Source organism: Podarcis melisellensis, assembly GCF_964234715.1.
Source record: "Podarcis melisellensis genome assembly, chromosome: 3".
Classification (NCBI taxonomy): domain Eukaryota; kingdom Metazoa; phylum Chordata; class Lepidosauria; order Squamata; family Lacertidae; genus Podarcis; species Podarcis melisellensis.
In genome coordinates, this window is record NC_138530.1 from 33,392,248 (window position 1) to 33,415,617 (window position 23,370).

The window sequence follows — 23,370 nt, forward strand, 5'->3', positions numbered from 1 at the left end:
TATTTATTTAAATAATTTTTATCCCCCCCACGCCCACCCAAAGCAGTTTACAGAAAGTTTTTTTTAAAAAAATCTTCCTCTCTGGCTTACAATATAAAAATAAGGTAAAGGTAAAGGTACCCCTGCCCGTACGGGACAGTCGTGTCCGACTCTAGGGTTGCACACTCATCTTGCTCAAGAGGCCGAGAGCCGGTGCCAGCGTGACGAAGCTGCAGCTGGCGAGCCAGCACCAGCGCCGCACACAGAAATGCCGTTTACCTTCCCAATATAAAGCGGTAGCTATTTATCTACTTGCACTTAAGGGTGCTTTCGAACTGCTAGGTGGGCAGGAGCTGGGACCGAACGACGGGAGCTCACCCCGCCGCGGGGATTCGAACCGCCGACCTTATGATCAGCAAGTCCTAGGCACTGAGGTTTTACCCACAGTGCCACCCGCGTCCAACACAATATAAATTTTATTTTTATTTTATTTTTTACAATATAAAAATACACAACACAAAAAGAAAATGGATTAGGAGGAAAGAAGAAATAAGCAAACTTGAGGACAAGTTTATGTTCAAGGGGTCTGTGTGCCATGAAGTTAAAAAACACTCCTCCCAAACCAGTCTGGAACAGGAGTCTTATGGCATTGGTCAGAGATTTTGAGGGGAGGTTTCAGGAAAAGAGGGGGAAAAATCTTTACCACTTCAGAAGTGTACCCCAGCCCAGCAGCCAGTGTGATGTAGTGGTTAAGAGCAGTGGACTCGTAATCTGGTGAACCAGGTTTCGCTTCCCCGCTCCTCCACATGCAGCTGCTGGGTGACCTTGGGCCAGTCACACTTCTCTGAAGTCTCTCAGCCTCACTCACCTCACAGAGTGTTTGTGGTGGGGGAGGAAGGGAAAAGGAGATTGTTAGCTGCTTTGAGACTCCTCAGGGTAGTGATAAAGTGGGATATCAAATCCAAATTCTTCTTCTGCTCCTCCGGTGTGCTAGTAAAACTGAATTACTGTGTTGCAAAATGATGCCAGTCTAAAAGGTTTCACCAACATGAAAAGGCTGGGAAAACTCTGCAGCAAGTATACTTAGGACTTGAGATGTGATGGCATCATCTGGACTGACCAAACTGCGCCGTTCCCCAAGATTATAACGGATGCACTTTGTTTTACTCAAGGCAAGGCAACATATAGTCAGTAAGTTTTTCACTATTGCCTACCCCTTCTTTCAAAGCCCAATCCAAATTCCATTGAGGTCATTAAAGGCACTCAATTAATTTCAGTTGGCTTAGGGCCAGGTTCCCAGTTCTTAGAATGATTTTCTCACTGGCCTGTTGCACTTACTCCCTCTCATATTGGCAAGTGCTTGAGATCTTGAAGCCAAGAGCTTCTTAAACATTCTCTCAGTATTGGCTTAGTGTTGCACCTCCAGTTTCCATTGCTGATAGTACTCTAACTTGAGGCTTACATGATGCTCAGCACCCAGCCTTGTATTTTACTTCTTGGCTCAGCTGAGGTAATTATTAATCCACTCTGCTGTGAAATTATTCATAAAATGATAAATGATGCAATGCTATGCCAGTGCTTAGTATAGCTAAGACAAATTGACCATTCCATATATATATGATCCAAGTTCAGGTATCTACATGTGGACCAATGCCCAGTACTGAGAAACCTTTTGAGAAGATTGTGAAATTTGTTTCTTTCTGAATGCATCCACCACTTTTCTCATATCTGTGTTCTGCAACTGTGGTGAACTTTGCATTGCATGACACGGGTTAAACTTATCACTCAATTTTATTTGTTTTTAGAATGCGTTACTATTAAAAATGCATTGCCATTTTTGTGGTTTATCTGCTGTTTATAATTGATATTGTATTTGTTTGTTTGTCATTTTTATTGATCAAATTTTTATACCGCCCTATAAGGTAAAGGTAAAGGACCCCTGGACAGTTAACTCCAGTCAAAGGTGACTCTGGGGTTGCGGCTCTCATCTCGCTTTCAGGCCGAGGGAGCCAGTGTTAGTCTGTAGACAGCTTTCCGGGTCATGTGGCCAGCATGACTAAACAGCTCTGGCGCAACGGAACACCATGACGGAAACCAGAGTGCATGGAAACACTGGTTACCTTCCTGCCATAGCAGTACCTATTGCACTGGCATGCTTTCGAATTGCTAGGTTGGCAGGAGCTGGGACAGGGCAACAGGAGCTCACTCCGTTGCGGTGATTCGAACCGCTGACCTTCCAACTGGCAAGCCCAAGAGGCTCATAGATCTCAAGGCAGTTCACAACATCTTAAATCCTACCCTACCTTCAAAGAGCCTAAGAGGGAACACATGAGAATATCACAGTTTATCCTTATCCTTAAAAGTTTATCCTTTAAAAAAAAAAAAAGTTTCATCTGAGAGATAGTGTCTGGCTTAGCTGACTCAGTGACTGTACTCTCATGCCCTCCTGTTCTCACTGAGACAAACAGAAGCAGTAATCCCTTTCCTGCTCTTTTAGGCCTGTAGCCAATATCCACTCTAGTACATGTAGGAATGGTTGAGCGACTCAATATTTTTGAATTCCTATAGGAACTGAATTGATCTACATATCACAGACTAATGTGCAGATAGTTATCCACCAGCTTTTGTACTTCTCAAACGTTCTGATATAGTTCTCAGCTAAAGGGAAAGTATCAACGTGCATTTTTTTAAAAAAAGGTATATTTGGAAGCAATGTGTTTAGAGAAGCATATTTTGAGAGAAAATATGCAAATAACTGAATTTACATGTGGATTTAAAAAGAAAATTACAAGTTAAGGAAGGAACAGGATGGAGTAGACTCACTGTGAACCCATGCAAAAGTGACACACACCAGCAAACTGCCTTATATCAAATTAGGGCATTGGTCCATCAAAGCCAGCACTGACTGACAGCAGTTTTCCAGGATTTCAGACGTGTTCATCTCATGTGCTCAGACAACCCAGACCTTCGAATTTTCAGTTAACACCCAAAAGATTGAGTGCAGGTTTTTTAAAGGCTGAGCTCCTCTTTAGACTTCAAGGCTGTCTTCCTCCACAAAAGCTATTGAGCATCTTCCATTGCAGCTTTACAGATCTATAGAATTAAAGCTGAACTCTGGAACTCCCTGCCACAAAAAAAATTATTGTGGCAAAGAATTTAGCCATTATTAAATAAAGATTAGATATCCATAAAAAATGATGTCAGTAATTGGCAGCTGATTATTCTAATCTCCACTTTCATCTGTCACTATTTCATTTCATTTCATTGATTTTTTTTTTACTGACTTTGCCTTTGCACTACCACTTTGTGACCAGTGAACCTAAGTAATTTTTATCCTTCTCAAATGTACCCTGGATCAGAATTCCTGATCTCGATTAGAATGTGATTCTAGGATGAAAAAGAACCCTGGCCAAAGATACACCAGGCCACAGGAGTTTTATTTGGACTAGTTTAGCAATGTCTCATGGAAAAGCAAAGACACAGGACCACTGAATTGTACAGTTGGAAGGGACCCCAAGAGTCATCAAGTCCTACTCCTTACAATGCAGGAATTTCAATTAAATTTAAATCCTAAATAGTTATTTGTGAAAACCTCTGGTCCCATATATGTTAGAGCCAGGGCAAATTAGCCCCTCTACTTGAAAGGGTCTAGGAAGAGATCACCCCATCTCCATTCCTAGTGAATCTTCAGATGCATCTCTGAATTCTTTGCTGCATGTATTCAGCTTGCCCATGCAGCTCCCACCCCAGGATTACTCCTTGACCCCCAAGAGCAAACATATCAATTATCCCACACTGATATCAATGCTAGCAGTTGGATCACCCTTCCCAGATGTGTGGATCCCTGCCTTCCTATTCTAGGTCTCTGAAGATACATTCAATTACCAGAATGGGAAGAGTCAAGGAGCAGGATGCACCTCTGATACCACCTTCATGCACCTTCTTAGGGAGGTGGGAGAGGTATTGTCAAAAGGCAAAGAGGGAAACTTTCAAACTGGCTTTGCTTTTGAAATTAGTAACTGGAAAATCAATATGTCACTTCCCTGTCATGAATTAAAAGCTTATGGGCATTATAAATTAAGTATATAGAGGTTAGCCAGTGTTAATAGAGGTCCCCAGGGCTCACCAAACAGTACTTCTCCCAAGAAAGCAATTTAAACACTGTCTCCTCCCTAATGCACATCCTTGAATATTTATTTAGCAGGACTTACTGTAGTAAAAATGTCTCAGCATTGTCCATACTGTTTGTACTGTACTTATGCAAGTATTTGTGGTTTACACTTGCCCAGGCCAGTGTGAATTATAGGCCTAGCGTTGCTCCTTGCAGTAGTGAACATAGGCTATATATTGAAAGGGAGTATATGAATTCCCCTGGAATGGGAGCATGAGGTTGATCATGGGTCACATGCTTGTGGTTTCCCAGCAAACTCTTCATACCCCAGAACAGCCAATAAAAATGCAAATGAAATTAAATAACAGCCTGATACTTGCAGTCTAGACATGCTGACCAAACAGCATGCCAGAACACGGGCACATCAGTATGCTCAGAGGCCTGTTCATTCAAAACACCTCAGAACTAAAGTGTCAGATCTTGAATGGACAGGATTACATCAGTGGTTCTGAATTAGCTAAGTACTGTAGACCCCTGGTATTTCAAAAGTCAAACCATGGACCCCTACTTTTGAAAACAGTGGTATCTCTGTGGTAGTTTTTGTTATGTGAGTGGAGCCACCTCGCCTTCCAACATGTCACATGACTTGTGGAAGAGCATGGTTCCCCAAAATGTATGTTTTTTGGGTGCTGCAATCTTGTGTGAGAGTACAGGCCCCCCTCAAACAGGATGTCCTGGACAGTTGATGGGTAAGTATCATGGACCCCTGGGTGGGTTATGCAGACCCCCTGGGATCTGCAGACCACTAATTAGGAACCACTGGACTAGATGATTTGAGCTTTGTGCGTGTCGTTTCTCATTCTGTGCTATGCACCCATTTCTCTTTTAAGAGATTCGCCTTTTCTCTCCCCTGCACAATATTTACCATGGCAGTCGAGTCCTGAACGTGTTTAGTACACAGACCTCAACCATTTTTTGTTCTTGAGTTTTGGGGTGTGTGTTTTCATTTTGTATTTCTATGGTGTGAACCATCCTGTGATCTCAAAAGAAGAGCGGTACACAAATTTAAACAAACAAACAAACAAACAAACAAGGTTTATGCCTTAGACTTATGCTAAAGATTGCAGCCTCAGTTTGATACAGAGATATATTGATTTCTGAAGAACAACTCTAACAAAGACCAAAAAAATGATTTCTGATGAATTGTGCTGGTAGACAGTTTGTGATAAATTGTCGCTTTTTTGTAGGTTCCTAAACTTTTGGTGTCTTTGTCAAAAGACTTGAAAAGGAAAGCCTTCTGTTTTAGTGTAAATGGAAAATCTGGATTTGTGATTCACCGGACCGTAGCAATTCCTCCCAAGGCTTTACGATCTGTGGATTTCATACAGCTGCTGCATAAACATATACTGATATAAATCCTTTGGAAATCTCACTGCACAAAGCTACTGAGTATGCACTGTAGCTACTTCCTAAAATTCCATATCTAGTCATGTCTTTTAGAGGCGACATAAAAAGGAAAACTCTCCTGGTTTTTCTATTAAATTTAATTACTTTCCCTTACATATTTTCTTTCCTCAGCTTGGAGGAAAAGGTGGCTTTTATTTAAACATGAACAGCTTCAAAGGGCTGAATTCACCTCGCACCACACCCAAGCTAAATAGCAAGTATTTTGTATACACTGAAACAGGACGTTGTGGTGTTGCATTAGAAATGTCCCCCAACTTGTATAAATAGTAATTCTAATTATGAACAACTCACCACTCACAAGTGCTAAAAGAAATCATATGTTTTCTACAGTACATTTTTGTGACAGCAAACTAAAAAATGGTAGGAGCAAAAGAAAGGGCAGCTTACAAATGAGGTCATATATAGTATGTATAATGTGCACTTATGCTGAATTGGGTTCCTAATCTTAGCTTCATCTGAGCTTTTAATTAAGAGCGTAACTTTAAGCTACATAAAGTAAATACAGTGCCTTTCAAAGGAAAATGTGTCCTGTTTGAAATCCCTTTCAAAGTTCCGTGTATTGAGGATAGACCAGACCAGGAATATGGAGTATTAATCTTATGAGAATAATGAGATACTATGTACCAGACATTAGGCAGTAGTGATTTTGTCATTCCTTCTTTTGATTTTCCAGTATAGGCCCGAACATTAATTGAAAGCACTGTCGAGAAAGACTAACATGACCAAATTAAAGCCTGTCTTACTGCAGCCTGCCTAGAAACATCAATTTTATGGATACCAAGTACAACTTAAGTGCCTGTTATTTTTATAAGAAGCCAATTGAGGCTTCTCTGCTGGGGAGAATAACATATGCATGTGCAGGGGTGGCAATTTTCATTGGGTGTGGAATGAGTTTGAACTTCTTCTTCCCCTGTGGAATGGCCTTGATGGGGGTAGGAAGGGAAGCTAGTGCCCTCCCCAACAGCTGCTATTTAAACAGGTTTAGTAGGTGGTTGGTAAGAGTAGAATGGATGGTCCCTGAACAAACACTTTCCCTTTTATGAACCTGTCCGCTTACTAAGATATTTTCATGAGGCCCTCCTGGTTGTGTCGCAGTCTGCTGAAGTCATGCAACGATCTAGATCAGCCATAGGCAAACTCAGGCCCTCCAGATGTTTTGGGACTACAGCTCCCACCATCCCTGACCACTGGTCCTGTTAGCTAGGGATGATGGGAGTTGTAGTCCCAAAACATCTGGATGGCCAAGTTTGCCTATGCCTGATCTAGAGGAGGGCCTTTTATGTGGCAGCCAACTTGGGAAACAGTCTCCCCTCAGCCCAAAATCTGTTGAAAAGGACTGCTTATGTGTATTTTAAGGTAAAATATAAATTAATATGGTGGGTGGCTGCAGTCTCACCAGCACTATGTTTTGTGACTGGCCAGCCTATAGACACATTAACAAAACAAACAAATCAGGGGAGTCGGGGAAGGGCAGCAGATCTGTGGCCTGGAACAAAAGATCTGGGACCCTGCCCCCCCCAGGGTATTCCCTAACACCGCCCCTTTCTTTCCATGCTTCATTGCCTCCCTGCTCATCTCCTTTCAAACTTATCAGCCTAGCTGCTTTGTTACCTGCTGACTCACTTATTTTTTGGGCTCATTTACCTGCTTAGCTTCACCTCCTTGCAATTCCTAGAATCATAGAGCTGGAAGGGACGCTGAGGCCACCCAAAAGCAGGACTGTCCACATGCTGGTGCCTACATATCACAGACTAAGGAGACAGTCAAATGTGAGCATGACACCATAGCTTAGGGCATAAGAAGTAATTCTGATATTAAGGAAAACCCAGCCCACACTTTTAGAAACTGTGTATACTGAATGTGTGTGCATGAGTGCAGGATTGTATCTACTTTCCTCAGTTGTGACTTCTGGGTGTCTATCAGTTCTGTGTGCACAGAGACTATGCATATATAATTTATTACATGCACAGGCTCTCCCTAAGCAACTAAGAACCCAGTTTTCCCCATTTATGTGGAGAGAACTTATGCAGGTTGTACACATAACAGGACTGCATGCGCATGAAGCTGATAAATACATGGAGGTTCAGAGTAGGTATGGCGGGCATCCCACACTGCTGCCACACATTTGGCCCACCTTGCTTTGAAAATGTCTCTCCTCGTTGATGTGCTGCTTGGTGGTGTGTTATTGCTGGGTACCCAGAGTGAACAAGGTGCTAGCAATGTCACAAAAGTATGGTATGGTAAAGAAAGTAGAATGAAAAATGTAAAAAGGCTCATTCATTTCACTTTGTCATTAAACAGGTGAATTATCTGAAATAGATCAGAGAAAGGGCGAGGGTATTAACCTTAGGATTAAAAGGTATGATGCCTCCAAGAGAATGGGGTGAAGATCATAAATCTATGCAGGCTGGAAAGAAATGAGATGTTTAATAGAGAATCTAATTGAAGTTTAAAAAATGTCTTGGCTGGTTTGGCTAGTGTCAACTTCAATTATTTGGGTTAATCTTATCCTGGGACGAGAAGAATAGATGTTAATGAAAATCTCCTAAGAGCAGCAGTTTTCCACCCCCAAAGTTCTGAAATTTCTAGGCCAACTGTAGACTGAGGGCAAACATAATTCAAGTCACACAAAAAAGGGGGCGGGGAAGATTTAAGCAGAACTAAAACACACTACCACTGCAATTTCAAGGAAAAACACACCTCATCTAGTGCTTCTTTAAGAAAACAAAATAAAAGAAGAAAAAGGAGTAAGGAGAGCAACATGCTATGTTTGAAATGGTGCCGTTAATTTGGTATGCTCCTCTTATTGTTTCTGTGCTGCTCTTTCTGCAGATGGACTGCGCATCTCAACAAGGAATAAAACAAAAATAGAAATAGATGTATTGGAGCAGGAGCTCTGATGGCACGGCATAGCCATATGTGCTTCTTTTCCTAAATCTTATTCCTAGGTGTAGAGATCTATTTTCTTTCCCAGTACAGACTGAAGTTGAATCACAGTGAGAAAATACATATCCTCAACATATGGTGATATGGTCTGTTTTCCTAATGTGGAATGGGCAAAATAATTATAACAATGGCAATGAAATATCTGTTGTTTGTTGGCAGAGTTAGTTGTATTATTTATTTTAGAATGTTCTTCTGTTTTCCTTTCCTTCCTCCAGTTTTTGACTGCAATTTTGAATCGCACTGTGATCTAGAATATTCCCCACCGATGAAGGAGGGACATAACAGATCCTGGCACCGAGTGACTGCAGATGAATTCTCACGGCTCCATCTTTTGGATGGCCCAGAGAGGGATTACTCTGAAAATTCAGCAGAAGGTGAGAATAACAATCTGTATTCACTGAACACGATGGTCGAAGTCTTATTACTCCAAAAGGAATAGGATTTTATTTTGAGCTTATGGTCTGTTTCTCAGCAGGTGTTGGGGCAGATGTAAAATGTTTGCTATGAAAGGTTACAAGAAAAAAAATTACATGACTAATAAGAAGGACATGCAATCTTATGAACAACATTTTAAGTCAATTAGTCTCTGGAAGTGTTACCTGTATAACTTGTACAACCCAAGCCAGAACTGATATGTTAATGAATAGATTCAAAAAAATCTCTTAACAAGCTGTGATACACATGTGAAGACTTCCTGTTAACAAATGTTAGAAAGTGACAAGACGAATATGTGATGAAACTTAAAGCAAACAGGCTATTGTGTGATAATGGCAACCACCAAACCAACAGCATAGACATTGAAATCTGCCCTAAGATTTTGCTATAACCTCTTTGTTCAAATGTCTTCAGGATCAACACCAGGCCATGGTGTAACAATACTATTTCCATGCAAGTGTGTGTTCTGAATTCAGTTGCAGGGCTTTAATGCAAATGGCATTCAAACTTCTTGTGACTTCTGACAAAAGCTCCTTAATTAAACTACTAATTATTCCCCAGAGGATCCTAGAGGGCAGTCTTAGAACTTAGGACGGTGCCTCCTCCTGGCATGCAGGCAAGGTCCTTCTTCAAATGGCCTCATCTAGATGGAGGAGCTATCCCATTCTCCAGACCAGCGCTTCCACTTTGAAGGCTGAGACATAGCTGTGCTGCTTAAGAGCTCAGCTTCTCCTCTTCACATCTTTCCCCCTCTCGCTCTTAAATTTCTTTACCTCTCCATTCTCCTCCTCACGTCGTCTTTGCTCCATCTTTTCCCCATCCCATCCCCAGAGGTGGTTCACACCTATTCAGACAGGAGAGGTCAACAAGCTGGTCAGCAGACATTAAAATTACTACTTCCCTAGAAGGGCAATGAACTGGAAAACTCTAGCAGTGGCTGCGTTTTCTTCCTATGTAGTCTTCCTTTCAGAAGGAGAGAGGGACCCAAAGGGATGCCTTTGAGAAGCATGTGAAAGTGGTATCATGCAGAGATTTTGAAGCACAGACAGCTGCCTTTGGAGCTTTGGTGTTCACTTGGACTGTTTTCAGTTTCGCAAACTTCAGATAGCTCCTTGGGGAAGTGGTGGGATTATTGAGCCGTGTCATTATGGGGATTAAGGGGTTATCCTTGCTCTTCTAGCTCTTCCCCACTGCGCACCAGGAGAAGGCACTATCCCAACTATCAGGGCTGCCCTCTAGGAACTCCTGGGGATAGAAATTCACACTAATCATTTCCATTTATCTCTTTTAACTCGAGGGAACACCTTTTTCTTTAACAGCCTTCTCTGGAGGAGGCCCTTCTTGTTGTTTCGCCACCAGGGGAAGTACATGGTGTCATGACAAGAAAAGAAGTCTTTGGATTGGTAGTGCTTGGCCTCTGTAAAGCCTGCTACTCAGAAGTGTGGCTGCCACCAATTTTACTTGGATTTCAGTATCAGTTTAAGTCAACCATTTTGTGCAAGCATTTGGAAGAGGTTAGGTAATGTTACCACTGTGGTGCATCACCTACTGTGTTCAAAATTTGTTTTTGTTTTTTAAAAGAAAGTTGGTATTGACCTGTTCTGTATTTTGTTGATATTTTGCTGTAATCCACCGTGGAATAAGTATCTAGTCACATTACACGCAAGTTGACATTTGATCATGAGGATGGTATTTGGTGAAGAGACTACATTTGTGAACTATCTCTAAGGTGTAAATAATTAGAGCACTGTGGTTTAAGATCACTCTCACTAACATTTCATTAGCAGGTTATGAATTCAAAATGCTGTGATGACCCCAAAAGGGGAATGGCCCTAAAAGGGTTGCTTTAGGAGTGCTGCATGAAGGCTGTGGAGTCAGATAAGCAGGCTGGGAGTAACCATTAAAACTCCAGGTGAACCCTGACAGAGCCTCTTCAGGAGAACTGTAGTCTTGTGATTCGCAGCTAGCTGTTTCCTTTTCTGTCTGTAGATGATGACTTGAAAAATTTCAGTGAGCATTTTCCATTCAGTTTTAAATCATTTTGCTTACAGCTGTTTGGCACAGAATTATTGTGTGTGGTCTGCTTCTATCTTAAATAATTAGGCATAGTATTTTCAACCCCTACTGTTTGTTTCCTGAAAATGTGATTCCAATTAGCTGCCTCCCGTTTCACCTCCATTCATAGATGGTGAGTAGGAGGAGTAAATTTGTCCCACCATCTATTTCTGTTTGAAGATCCTGGTGGGAGACATTCCTAGCATAGGATAACACCTGCTACTGTCTCATCCTGACTCGAATGAGGCATGGATCCTGATTTGGCTCTGGATTCAGGCCTCAGCCAGATATGTCTCTCTAGTGGCTTTAAATTAATTCAGTTAAATTGATGAATGTGACTTCATGTGACTCTTGTACAAATCCGTTCACTGAATTTTATTTAGAAGGAATGTTCTCCAGATTTATTGCACCTTCTCTATGTATGCAGATCTCTGTGGGTAACCATTTGTAACTAACTTGCTATGTGGAAAGTGTGATAACTTTCTAATTAGTCAAATGTTTTGGACATTTCCTGAGCCATCATATCGTAACTGTATGATATAAATATTGTTGGTATGAGCAGCAGAAAAAAAATATACTTCGTCTAAACAGTGATTGTCTTTTTCTCTGAGATGTAAATTTATTTTGTGGGGTTGAAGCTCTCCAAATCTGATGAAGTTACAATAAATGTAAAAGAATTACATGCTCTGTTAGTTAGATGCTTCCTTTTTGTTTCTCACAGAGGTACTGAGACGAAAAGGTCACAGGACAAAATGTTCTGGGACCTAGCTAGGCAGTGAGAATATTAGCATTCAGAGACAATGAATTATTGGACTGTAAATGCTTGCTGACTTTAATTTATGGTCCTTTTGACAGAGAAGGATGAGGGAGACACTACAGGATAATAAAGCGATAATCCTGAACAAAATATTATATATTAACGTAACTAGAGAGAATAAATCAAGGCATTGGCTTGCAAGAAAATAAGCAACAAATAAACATCAAACTTTCTAGAGTGAATATAATAAGAAATACCCAGATAGAAAGATAAAAGTGTACATAGAAGTTGGGTAGTTCAAGTCAGATGAGTAACATTGATTGTATTCAGTGCAAAGAAAAGAAACAATGCTGAAGGCAGCAGCCACATATCTGAGAACCAGTTTTGCATAGCTCTCACTATATTTTCAGATGTCGTTCTCAGGACTATTCCCCCTGATATGTAAGATGCTAAAATAAGGAATGGGCAGTGTGCCAGCGTGTGAAACAGCTATGCAAAAGCTAATTAGGAAAGGAACCAAAAATAAAACCAGAAATATAATAATGGCTTATTGTTAAATAAAATAACAACAACAACAACAACAACAACAACAACAATAATAATAATAATAAATTAATTAATTAAATTTCTATACTGCCCTTCAGCCAAAGATCATACGGTGGTTATACACATCTACGATGTGACCATTCTTGGAATACTGAAAGAATCCTGGGTACTGTAGTTTGTTAAGCCTACTTTGAACTGTAGCTCTGGGAGTGGGAAACTACAGTTCCCATGAATCTTTGGGGGGTAAGCCATGCACTTTAATGGTGTGTTGCATGTACTTTAAGTGACTTTGAAAGTGACTCTTTCCTGTGTCACTGAGATGCCCTAGCAGCAAGACTGACCCAAGACATTTTGGCATCTGAGATGAACCACAAAATGTCCCTCCCCCGCCAGAGAAGAAAGGGTGAGTGACAGTCTGCATCAGGAACAAACGACGGGGAATAAAGATCTACAGTGAGAACAAGGGTGGGAGGAGACTGTTCTCCAAGAGGCTGAATTGTGGGGTAAGCTGCTGAGGAGGCAGCAGATCTGACCTCCAAGGAGCACACCATAACTGTTGCTGTCACTGTGGCAGCAGTGGGCATTACTTGGAGGCCATGGATCTTTCTGCCCCATGGATTCTGTTGCCCAAGATGGTTGCCTCACCATGCCTCATGGATAGGCCAGCCTTGCTTAGCAGTAAAGACTGTTCAGGACTGAACATTTCTGCTTTGTCTTCATAGGACACAATCAGGACAGCTGCATCAGAAAAATGCAGAAGAGCTGAATTTTAAATTTTATCTTGGCATTTGTCACATTGTTTGCTCTGGGAACCCCATCCAGTGATTTCTCCATGGTCTCATGGTCTCTTCTATGTTTCAGCACATCAGTATAGACCACCTAGAAAGAAATGTAACAATATAGCTTATATAAAGAAAATCTGAAAGGATACTAGCTTCTCCAATAAGGACATAACAGAGATGTTAACACATGGCAAATGTACCTGACTTTTTGAAGTAAAGTACTGAGGAACTTCCTTTATAGCTTAAAGAAAATATTCACTCTTAAACTAGCTAATTCAGAGGCATTAGCCTCATTAGTGACACAGTGGAAGCTTTGTTAGTACAGCCTTTATGCTCTAATGAGCTTTCTCCAAAAAGGCAGTACCCGTAGATTAACATGTTTAATTTTGCATATGCCTGCTAATTTTGCAATAGGTTTGTGTTTATTTAAAATACAGAACTGGGATATGTGTGGGTTAGTCTGCTAATCTTCTTGAGGGGTGTGTGTGTGTGTTACTTAATTACCTAGAATTTTTGTGAACTGAATGGCTTCTTATATAGAATGAAATGAAAACATTTAGTATGTCTAGTATGTCATAAGTATGTATAAATAATTACTTATGTGCCCTTCAGTATGAATCAGTTATTACTGTCTCTTAAATAAGTGAGTGGCTTCCATAGATTTATAGGAAAGAGAACAGTGCAAAGAGATAGAAACAACAACAACAACACCACTCCCCTCTTCTCTTGATGCCTTGATCACCCATGTCCAAGACAGGGCAATGTGTTGCACGAACTTTAGCAGCATCACAAATTGCACACCCTACAATTTCTGCTATAAATGCAATTAACTCAGGCATTTGGACCACTGCTTTCAAAGGAGGAAGGAGGTTTTTCCTCAATTCAACAGTGTCCCTTATCTGTAACCCATAACCCTCTCCTATATAACTTCATGGGAAAACATGGACTCTTTTGGAGATTGTAAAGGTATTTCAAGTGAGGATATATTTCAAGTTAAAATCTGCTCCCATCCCAGGCACTAATAGTAGAGGTTTAGTATATGTGTAATATTATGCTCCGCAGCTTAGTAAAATGCCCTTGTCTACATAAATTCACAAAACCTGTGATATATGCATCAAGTAACCAGGTGCATCCTATAACCTGTTTCTCTATTTTCTTTGGTTCCAACCAATGCTAGGACAATGATATTCAGGTTCTCAATCTACTGGCAGGCCAGTAGGGCAAGTAGCAGGTTCTAGAACAAGTTTCTGGACACAGTAGGGGGCTCGTCCAACTAGGTAGGTAGAATTTGGGATCAGATATGATGAGATGGTGGGAAAAGGCATTTCATCAGCAAAGTCCAGTCAACTATAGCTAGCCCTGAAAATCCACCTTTTCATGATGCACATGTTGGGCCATTCCTGGATGCACTGGCACCCTGAGCCTTTCTTTGGATGTTGTCCTAGCAGCACAAAGACCTCATGCTCTGCCTTCTAATACTTGCTGCTACTCTTCTTATCAGTGACATTCCTAGGGCATGATCATAATTTATACAACACACCTTCATATATGCCTGTTGTCTTTGTCCATGGAGTTTTCCATGGTAGTGATGTATAGCCATGGTTTTCCTGGTAGTGATGTATGGAAGTGAAAGCTGGACCATAAAGAAGGCTGATCGCCGAAGAATTGATGCTTTTGAATTATGGTGCTGGAGGAGACTCTTGAGAGTCCCATGGACTGCAAGAAGATCAAACGTATCCATTCTGAAGGAAATCAGCCCTGAGTGCTCACTGGAAGGACAGATCATGAAGCTGAGGCTCCAATACTTTGGCCACCTCATGAGAAGAGAAGACTCCTTGGAAAAGACCCTGATGTTGGGAAAGATGGAGGGCACAAGGAGAAGGGGACAACAGAGGACGAGATGGTTGGACAGTGTTCTCGAAGTTACAAACATGAGTCTGACCAAACTGTGGGAGGCAGTGGAAAACAGGAGTGCCTGGTGTGCTCTGGTCCATGGGGTCACGAAGAGTCGGACACGACTAAACGACTAAACAACAACAACCTTCATATATGCACTGAGTATGGGGAAAAGGGCTCCAGTGAAACACTTCAAAACTGGAAAATAAAGCCATGGTAATTTGTTGCAAGACAAGTACTTGAAGATGCAGGCTTGGATTCTAAGTTTTACTCCGTAAGCAGAACAGAGTTCTCAGTCATGAAACAAAAGTTTTCTTCCCACTTAAAATCTGTTCCTGGGAGTTGGAGGACACTTGGGAATGTGTCTCTGCTTGGCTGAGCTTGACGAAGCTCTGCTGGAATGGGCATCCACTAGTTCGGAAGTCATCACTGCACTACATTGGTGGGTTGAAGCTGCCACCTGTGGTATTTCTGCCACCAGTAGTCAGCAAAGCAAGCACGCAAGCAAACAAACAAAACCATTAAATAGGTCAAGATCAAAAAGTGGTCCAGGTACAAGCAATGAACCTGATCCAGGAGTCTCTGCTGCAGCAGCCTGAACCTGGCATTGAAAAAATGAGATGAAACACACACACACACACACACTTGCTCTGTTCGTTGTGGGCTTCAGATGAGGCGGGGGCTCTATTCAGCTCCACTGCTGTCAGGCAGGAGTTAGGATTGCTTCTTAGTCCATTATGGGTTGAGAAGGAAAGGGGTAGCAGTGAGGACACAGGAGTAAACAAAAGGATGTTATCTATTAAGGTTCTCTCCATAAAGTTCCTGGCTTTGTTCCAGCAAGGGACCTTGTCACTGTGCTTGCCACATCTGTTAGGTTCCATAGCTGTTCTGACTTTTGAAATGTGTGCCAAGTCACCTGGTAATGTTAGCAAAACGCTTTATGCCATAGGGAAAGAGGTTGGGTTTTTTAAAGTCATTAATATAATACGTGGACCACAGATGTAGATTTTGAACTGTTCTTAAATTTCTGAATATTCTTACATACCACATTTCATTACCAGGTAAGTGCTACTTCTAAAATGCCCCTATGTAACATATATTGATGCTGCATAATGCTTAGAAGTTGTATAGTAAGATACATTGTAAATGCATCTTGAAAGTATTATATCACCATGGAACTCCTGCTGTAGTTAAATAATCCTCAGGGGAAGGGGTGATGAACTAATGGCTGACATCATCAGCTGGGCAGCTTTCTAATTTAAGAAGATAAGAGAGATGCCATCCCAGTATTCAATTCTGAGAGTTTATTTCAATTTGAAGGCAGATAATTATTACGTTTGCTTTAATTCAGTTAAAGTGATCAGCAAGGAGTGCCCCCCCCCACAATGAAATGGCAGGAAACTATGTCTAGCTGTTTGCCTATGTCTTCTTTGATATCTTTCTATTATGTGTATGGCGTGCTACATCACTGAGTCATTTCCATAGGATCTTAAGAATATAATTATCATAAAAATTATGATTTAGAAACAGTGCTGGCTGGTCTTATTTTACAAAGCACTAGCTAATTGGAGTTTATGTAGGCAGAGGGCCAAACAGTTTTTATTCATCTGACTCTGATGAATCAGACTACTCCATTGAGATATTCGTTTCACTTACTGGAATTAACAAGCAATGAATGATAATGAAAATAATAGAACACTGCATCGGCATGATTGAACCTGGTTGTCAAAGCTTGGCTGGATTAGAGCATTGTAGCCCTGTTGTGATCATTTGGTTTAAGTCTACTCTATTGTATTTCTTACCTGCTCTTTATCACATGGTCCCAGGATAGGTTACAACAATAAAATATACAGTGGTATCTCGGGTTAAGAACTTAATTCGTTCTAGAGGTCTGTTCTTAACATGAGGTACCACTTTAGCTAATGGGGCCTCCTGCTGCCACTGGGCTGCGGGAGCATGTTTTCTGTTCTCATCCTGCAGCAAAGTTCTTAACCTGAGGTACTATTTCTGGGTTAGCAGAGTCTGTAACGTGAAGCATCTGTAGCCTGAAGTGTCTGTATCCCGAAGTACCACTGTACAGTTCTAGAACCCCAAAACAGTTACACTCATAAAATAATAATTCCACATACAAAACAGACTGGGATAAAGATTGCAACTTTAAATGGTTGTTGAAAGAGGAAGGTGCCAAAGAAACACACAGAGATAGGACCGGTCTTATTTGGAACAGGAGGGAATTCCAAAGGGTAGTTGCTAAAGACCCAATTCCTATATTGTATAGAATGGACCTCTGGATAAGATGTTATCTGCAGTGATTGATTGGATATGTAAGGAGGGGAATTTTTTAAAGTATTCTGGTCTCAAGCTGTCTAGGGCTTTGTGCACCGGTACCAGTGCACTGAATTTAGCTTGGTATCCAATTGACAATGTGCCATTTCAGCACCAAGACCTGGTGGCAGTTTGCTGAAGGAGGCACTTGGAGGTGGGTTGAGATTAGGGATGGACAAATCTGTCGTTTTTTGTTTTTCTCGGTTTCCCACTCTTCAGTTTTCCACTTTTCCTCATCAGTTTACAAATAATATTTTAAAAAACCCAGCCAAATTCCATGAAACTTCAGCAGCATTTTAGTGCAAATATGTCATGGACTGGTTGGATGCAGAAGAATGGTGGGGGGAAGCAGCTGGGGAACCCCCAAGGGAAGAAGGCTCAGAGATTGGTGGTAGGATGGCTAAGAATGGTCAGAGGGAGAAGACTGGGAAGAGGACATGTCAAAACTGAACAGTGGGGAGAGTTTGTGGCAGAGAGAAGTCTGGAATCAGAGACAGAAGCTGAAGCAGGCGAGGAGAGAGGCCAAGAGGCAGAGATGAGTCAGGCTGGTGAAGAGTCATGGGTGTCTACCCCTACTGCTGCAAAAAGCTCCCCTCCCCTCTGGTCTCCCAGAACCAGGAGAGGCATGAAGCAGGAGGAGCAAAGGCAGACATGCAGGCACAGTCCCTGATTGCTTGGAACACATCATGGACAGGAGGAGACATAGCCAGCTGTAGGGAAGTTTCGGCAACTGCTTCGGGCAAGATTTGAATCACTGTGCTCATTAGGCCTAACAGATCCGTTTACTCAGTGTGATTTACTGTTGGCTCGCTCCTGTCAAAATCTCTCATGTACACGACTTGCTATGCAATTTTGCCTAATATACACTCCTTCTTCTTCTCCTTCTCCTTCTTTGCAAATTAGTGTTCCATATATGCCTCTTGTATCCTGTTTTCACTATTTTTGTACACATGACTTGGTTGCAGAATTGCACTGCAAAATTCAGAGAAGTGCGAATTTTGAAGGATGGCTATGTTTTGTTTCACATATTGTTTTTGAAAGTGTAAATTAGGTGGGTGCAGCTATAAAAGCAAACTGAAATGAATTTCTCTCTTATCCCTAGTTGAGATGGACTTAGAGCCATCTGACTCTTGTAAACAGATTGTGATTTGTGATACCTTGGTGCTAAGCTAGCTAGCTAAGGAAGAAAAACAAACAAACATATAATATAATATTTTTTGTGGAAAACTGCAAACTTGGGCAGTTGCTCCAGAATGCTGATGCCTGTCCTGCCTCAAACATAATTAATGGCAAGTAGTCAAGTGAGAGGCCTTCACATAATGTATGTGTATAAGTGATTTGATTTGATTTATTATATTTCTATGCTGCTTTTCATTCAAATGAATCCCAAACAAGTGGTTTAACAGCTCAGGAAACTGATTTTTCAGTTTATTCTGATGGGCTCAGCAAATACAATGAGTTGCCAGATGTTTCTGTTTAAAAGCTGTGGCTTCTTTAAAAATTAATGACTTTCCTTTTTAGGTCGTATAATAAAGTAAATGTCTGTTAAACAAGGCCGGAGGTCCTATTTAAAAACAGCTTAGTAAATGAACATGATAAATGATCCCATTTATAAACAAATGCCAAGATCTGCCAGAACAGTCTTCCTCTAGACTTGTGTGAGGTTGTTGTTTTTTCTTTCCAAAATCAACCTTTTTAATCGCCTGGAATAAGGGAGTTGTAGCCCCAGAAGGACTCCTCCTACACCTGCTGTTTAAAGAACCAGTTCCTGCATCTGCTTTCAGGCAGCTTCTGCAATTTGTCTGCTTTTGGTGTCTCAAAAAGGGGGATGCAGCGCTCATGTGCACCATGGAGGCAATGTGAACAGCCCCCACCTGGATAACCAGTTAGCTACTGTGCTTTTAACTGTAGTATGTTGGTTGCTGTTTTCACATACATTGCCAATGTAGTCCCTTCCAATCAGATAATAACTAGCAGGGGGTGAAGGGTTAAAGCTTCCTCAGTTTAAATTATTTGATTCAAGAAGAAAGCTTGCACATCAGGGAGAGGGCCTTTTGACCAGCCATCTCTCTTCTTTCTATATAAAAAAGATGGTTTTTTCAATGTAGGGGAACATTTCAGAAATGTGTTTCTCACCTGCAGTCTAGGACTGTGTTGTTATTATCTTACTAATGCATTTATATAGTGTCATCAAGTATGTGCGGCATATTATGGTGTTGCCACGATAAGGTAAAAGGTCTCTGCCCTGGGGAGTCTATAATCTAAACATTTCACAGTAGAAAAATACCCACAGGAGGCAGTGATGGCCACCAACTTGGAAGGCTGTAAAAGGACTGGACTTGGAAGGACTGGACAAATTCATGGAGGATAAGGCTAGTGATATGCTATTGACTATGATGACTACGCTCTGTTTCCATGGCCAGAGGCAGTAATGTTTCTGAATGCCAGTTGCTGCAAACCGCAGGAGGAAGAGTACTCTTGTGCTTGAAGGTTGCTTACAGGCATCTGTCTGGCCACTGTGGAAAAAGGATGCTGGACTGGGTGGGCCATTGGCCTGATCCAGCAGGCCTTTCTTATTTGCTTAATATGCATCCAACTTAAATGCAGTAGCAAAAACAAAACAAAAAACCACTAAAAGCTGAGGGATTTGAAGAAAGAAAGGCACAATCACAAACACATTTTGAGAGTATGTTCCAGCATATAGGGCAGCAACTATTCAGTCATGTAAGGGTGCAGGATTGTGGAGTTAATATTCTCCATTCTGTCCCTTCAGGAGAGCATAAGCTGATACCCACCTCAGTTTTCTGCCACATAGCACCAGCTTCAGTTTCAGCTAAGTGAGGCAGATAGATGTGATTGTTTTTCTGTACAGTGGTCCATTTAAGAGATGGATCTGGCTTTTTGCAAACTGTTTTGAGATCTGTACTTGAGAACCACTACACTCAAGGCTGGAATGAAAACCCCACTTTTCTGTATTAGATTATGGTGGACAGTTTAAGTAGCTGCCCCATTTTTGCCTTTCCTTAAACCAAGCTGGTAGCAGCAAATGTTGTGGATGGATGGGTCTTGCAGTCCCAACACATGCATGTGGGTCTACACACATCCTTCTCTTTGAAAATGAGTTTTATCACAGATCTCTCAAGTGATTAGGACACGACACTTAATTATGCATTGTTTCCCACTTAAATTACTGGCCAACATGCTACATTGCATGGTACTGTTGTACATATCTCTTCTGTGCACTTAGGCTTAATTGCAAAACAAGTCATTATGTTCCCTTCTCTGCAGATCAATGTTAACTGTTGGGAAGCATATTACTTTATATGGAACACTTAATTTGGGATGCCAGAATCATTATTAGTTTTTAATAAAAATAATCCCTAGTGTTCTCTAGCCATGGACTAAGCAGGTTCAGATCTCTTTTGTTCCTCCTCATTACCTTTAGTAACCAATGTGTTTGGTAGATGGAGGCCACTGTGCATTGCTGCACTATGTCAGGAGAAATAACTGTACTTCCCATAGCCCTGTGGTTCAGCCTGCCCCTCCACACCTGGGTAAGGAGGGCTACCAGTTGGTGTTGCCTCTGGATAAAGGTGGTTAAATGAGTAAGGCCAGACATGACAGTGCTTGTTGTTCAGTGCTAATAGAATGTCCTCCAGGTACTCATCTTATTGTCATCTCAGTATGTGGTTAAAGAAGATGCAGTGCCCCTCCCGCCCCCACTAAATACTCAGTTAATTGAAAAACAAATGCACATTATAGTGAGAAAGACTTGATGAGGAGGTTGACTGGCAAAAATTAATTAACTTGCTGTGTAATTGATAATAAGCCATTTTTATCACCCTAGCCAAACAGTTTCTCATGACGGTGCTGAGTTATTGAGCACTTCTCTGTAGCTAAAATAACCTTATTAGTCACAGTACACACCGTGGTAAGTGTAGAAGACAACAAATCACTACTCTTCCTTTCTCTGGCTCAAACAACCTTACTACTTATTCCTCTTCCTATTTCACGTTTAAAAATATGCTCTATTTTTCTTTTCCCCCTCGCAGTGACTTATTCTCCACTAACCTTCTCATCCATCTAGAAATGGGGAAAACTCAACAGTTTGTAATAGGCAAACTCTTTGTGAGCCTTCAGAAAGAAACATTGGGGAAAGCTCTGGCTTTTTCTGAGAAATCGCTACAGGTTGGAAAGGCCCAGCTCAGTTTAACCCCCTCTGCCATCACCAAAGTTGTCACTTTTGTTCTTTACCCACATCCTCCTTCCACAGATTTACAAATTCTAGGAAGAGGAGGGGAAATGAGCCTCCACTGTGTTCCATGGGCATTGTTGTTGTTGTTGTTTAGTCATTTAGTCGTGTCCGACTCTTTGTGACCCCATGGACCAGAGCACGACAGGCACTTCTGTCTTCCACTGCCTCCCGCAGTTTGGTCAAACACATGCTGGTAGCTTCGAGAACACTATCCAACCATCTCATCCTCTGTCGTCCCCTTCTCCTTGTGCCCTCCATCTTTCCCAACATCAGGGTCTTTTCCAGGGAGTCTTCTCTTCTCATGAGGTGGCCAAAGTATTGGAGCCTCAGCTTCACGATCTGCCCTTCCAGTGAGCACTCAGGGCTGACTTCCTTCAGAATGGATAGGTTTGATCTTCTTGCAGTCCATGGGACTCTCAAGAGTCTCCTCCAGCACCATAATTCAAAAGCATCAATTCTTCAGCAATCAGCCTTCTTTATGGTCCAGCTCTCACTTCCGTACATCACTACTGGGAAAACCATAGCTTTTACCATACGGACCTTTGTTGGCAAGCCTTACTCTCTAATAAATGTGTGTAGGGTTGCAGATCTTGTGGGCAGAGGCATCATATTGTAAATGCCTTCTTGAATAAAGAGCCCAGGCACCTTGCAGTCCTATAAACTGCCCACTGACCTTATGAAAGGCTGACTCCAAAACCTCTGAGAAAGAAGGCAGTTCCAGCACCCTGCTTGTCTAGTTTGGAAAATGATTTATGCCTATTATTATAATAATTGCTATAATTATTAATTATGTAATCACTACTATTAAAAGTATTATAGTCTGTATGAATATTAAACAGGAAGTTAAGAGGCCACATTATACCACCATGAACTTTTGCAGTGAATTATAATAGCTTTTTGTGGAGGTTCTCTTGTTTTTCTTGGGAATGGGACTGAATTATTTTTAAAAGGGTTATTGTTTTAAATGCCAGCTCTGTATATTTCAGAAATGTGTCTAATGGGAAAAGGAAGGGATAAGCTATCAAAGGATCCCTTCTTCCCACAACGTTGCTTGACCTTAAAGCATGTAAATCGTGCAAAAGGAATCTTTTTGACCAAGGACTGTATTCACTTTGGGGCAGCCTTTCGGGGTCACATATCAGAGGTTTACTAGACCAGAGGCAAAATTGGGTAGAGCAATAAATTACAATTTTACCTTTTTAGAGCTGACTAGTGTCAACACATGCTTACACACCCCTCTCTGTCTTCCATCCAAGAAGCATGATCAGAATCCAAGGACACTCTCCAGGTAGGAAGGGATGGATAATGTAGAGCAAATGAGGCATATAGCCTGAGGAGACAGGACATGACCTGGAGAGATTCCCAAAGGCCATATATAGAGGCCCGAAGGGTTGCATTTGCACTGGGCCTGAGGTTCCCAGCCCTGGGGAAAATTGTGATTACAACTGGATTTCTTCCTATGCCACTATTGTTTTCATATACCTGTATTCCACTGTTACTGTAAAACTCAGGAAGTGTCAGATGCAACAGCTTGTCCAGTTTTGTGAAATCAGTTTCAGTTACAGAGTCCTGAAAAAATGGACAAGATGTTTCCTTCTGCCTACAACCTGCTCTCTCAACCCTTGTCCTGATTTCAACTAACCAGGGCAGGGAGAGCTTGACCAGGTGGGTCCAGGTTGATGCATCTTTGTGCAAGGGAATGGTGCCTGCTGCATCCACTCCTATATATAAATATAGGATTTAATAAATACAAGTGAATTAATAAATCATTACTACATCAATTTTTATCTTCATTTCAGTACCAATTAAGTGCAAT

General features: G+C 41.4%; 1 protein-coding gene across 1 annotated transcript in view; it reads left to right on the forward strand.

Annotated features, from left to right (window-relative positions):
• ALK (ALK receptor tyrosine kinase) overlaps positions 1-23,370 on the forward strand; it is a 587,955-nt gene that overhangs the window by 178,856 nt on the left and 385,729 nt on the right. The window contains exon 3 of the mRNA XM_081903661.1: positions 8,719-8,877. Coding sequence (XP_081759787.1) covers positions 8,719-8,877 — 159 coding nt within the window. The remainder of the gene's footprint in view (positions 1-8,718; positions 8,878-23,370) is intronic.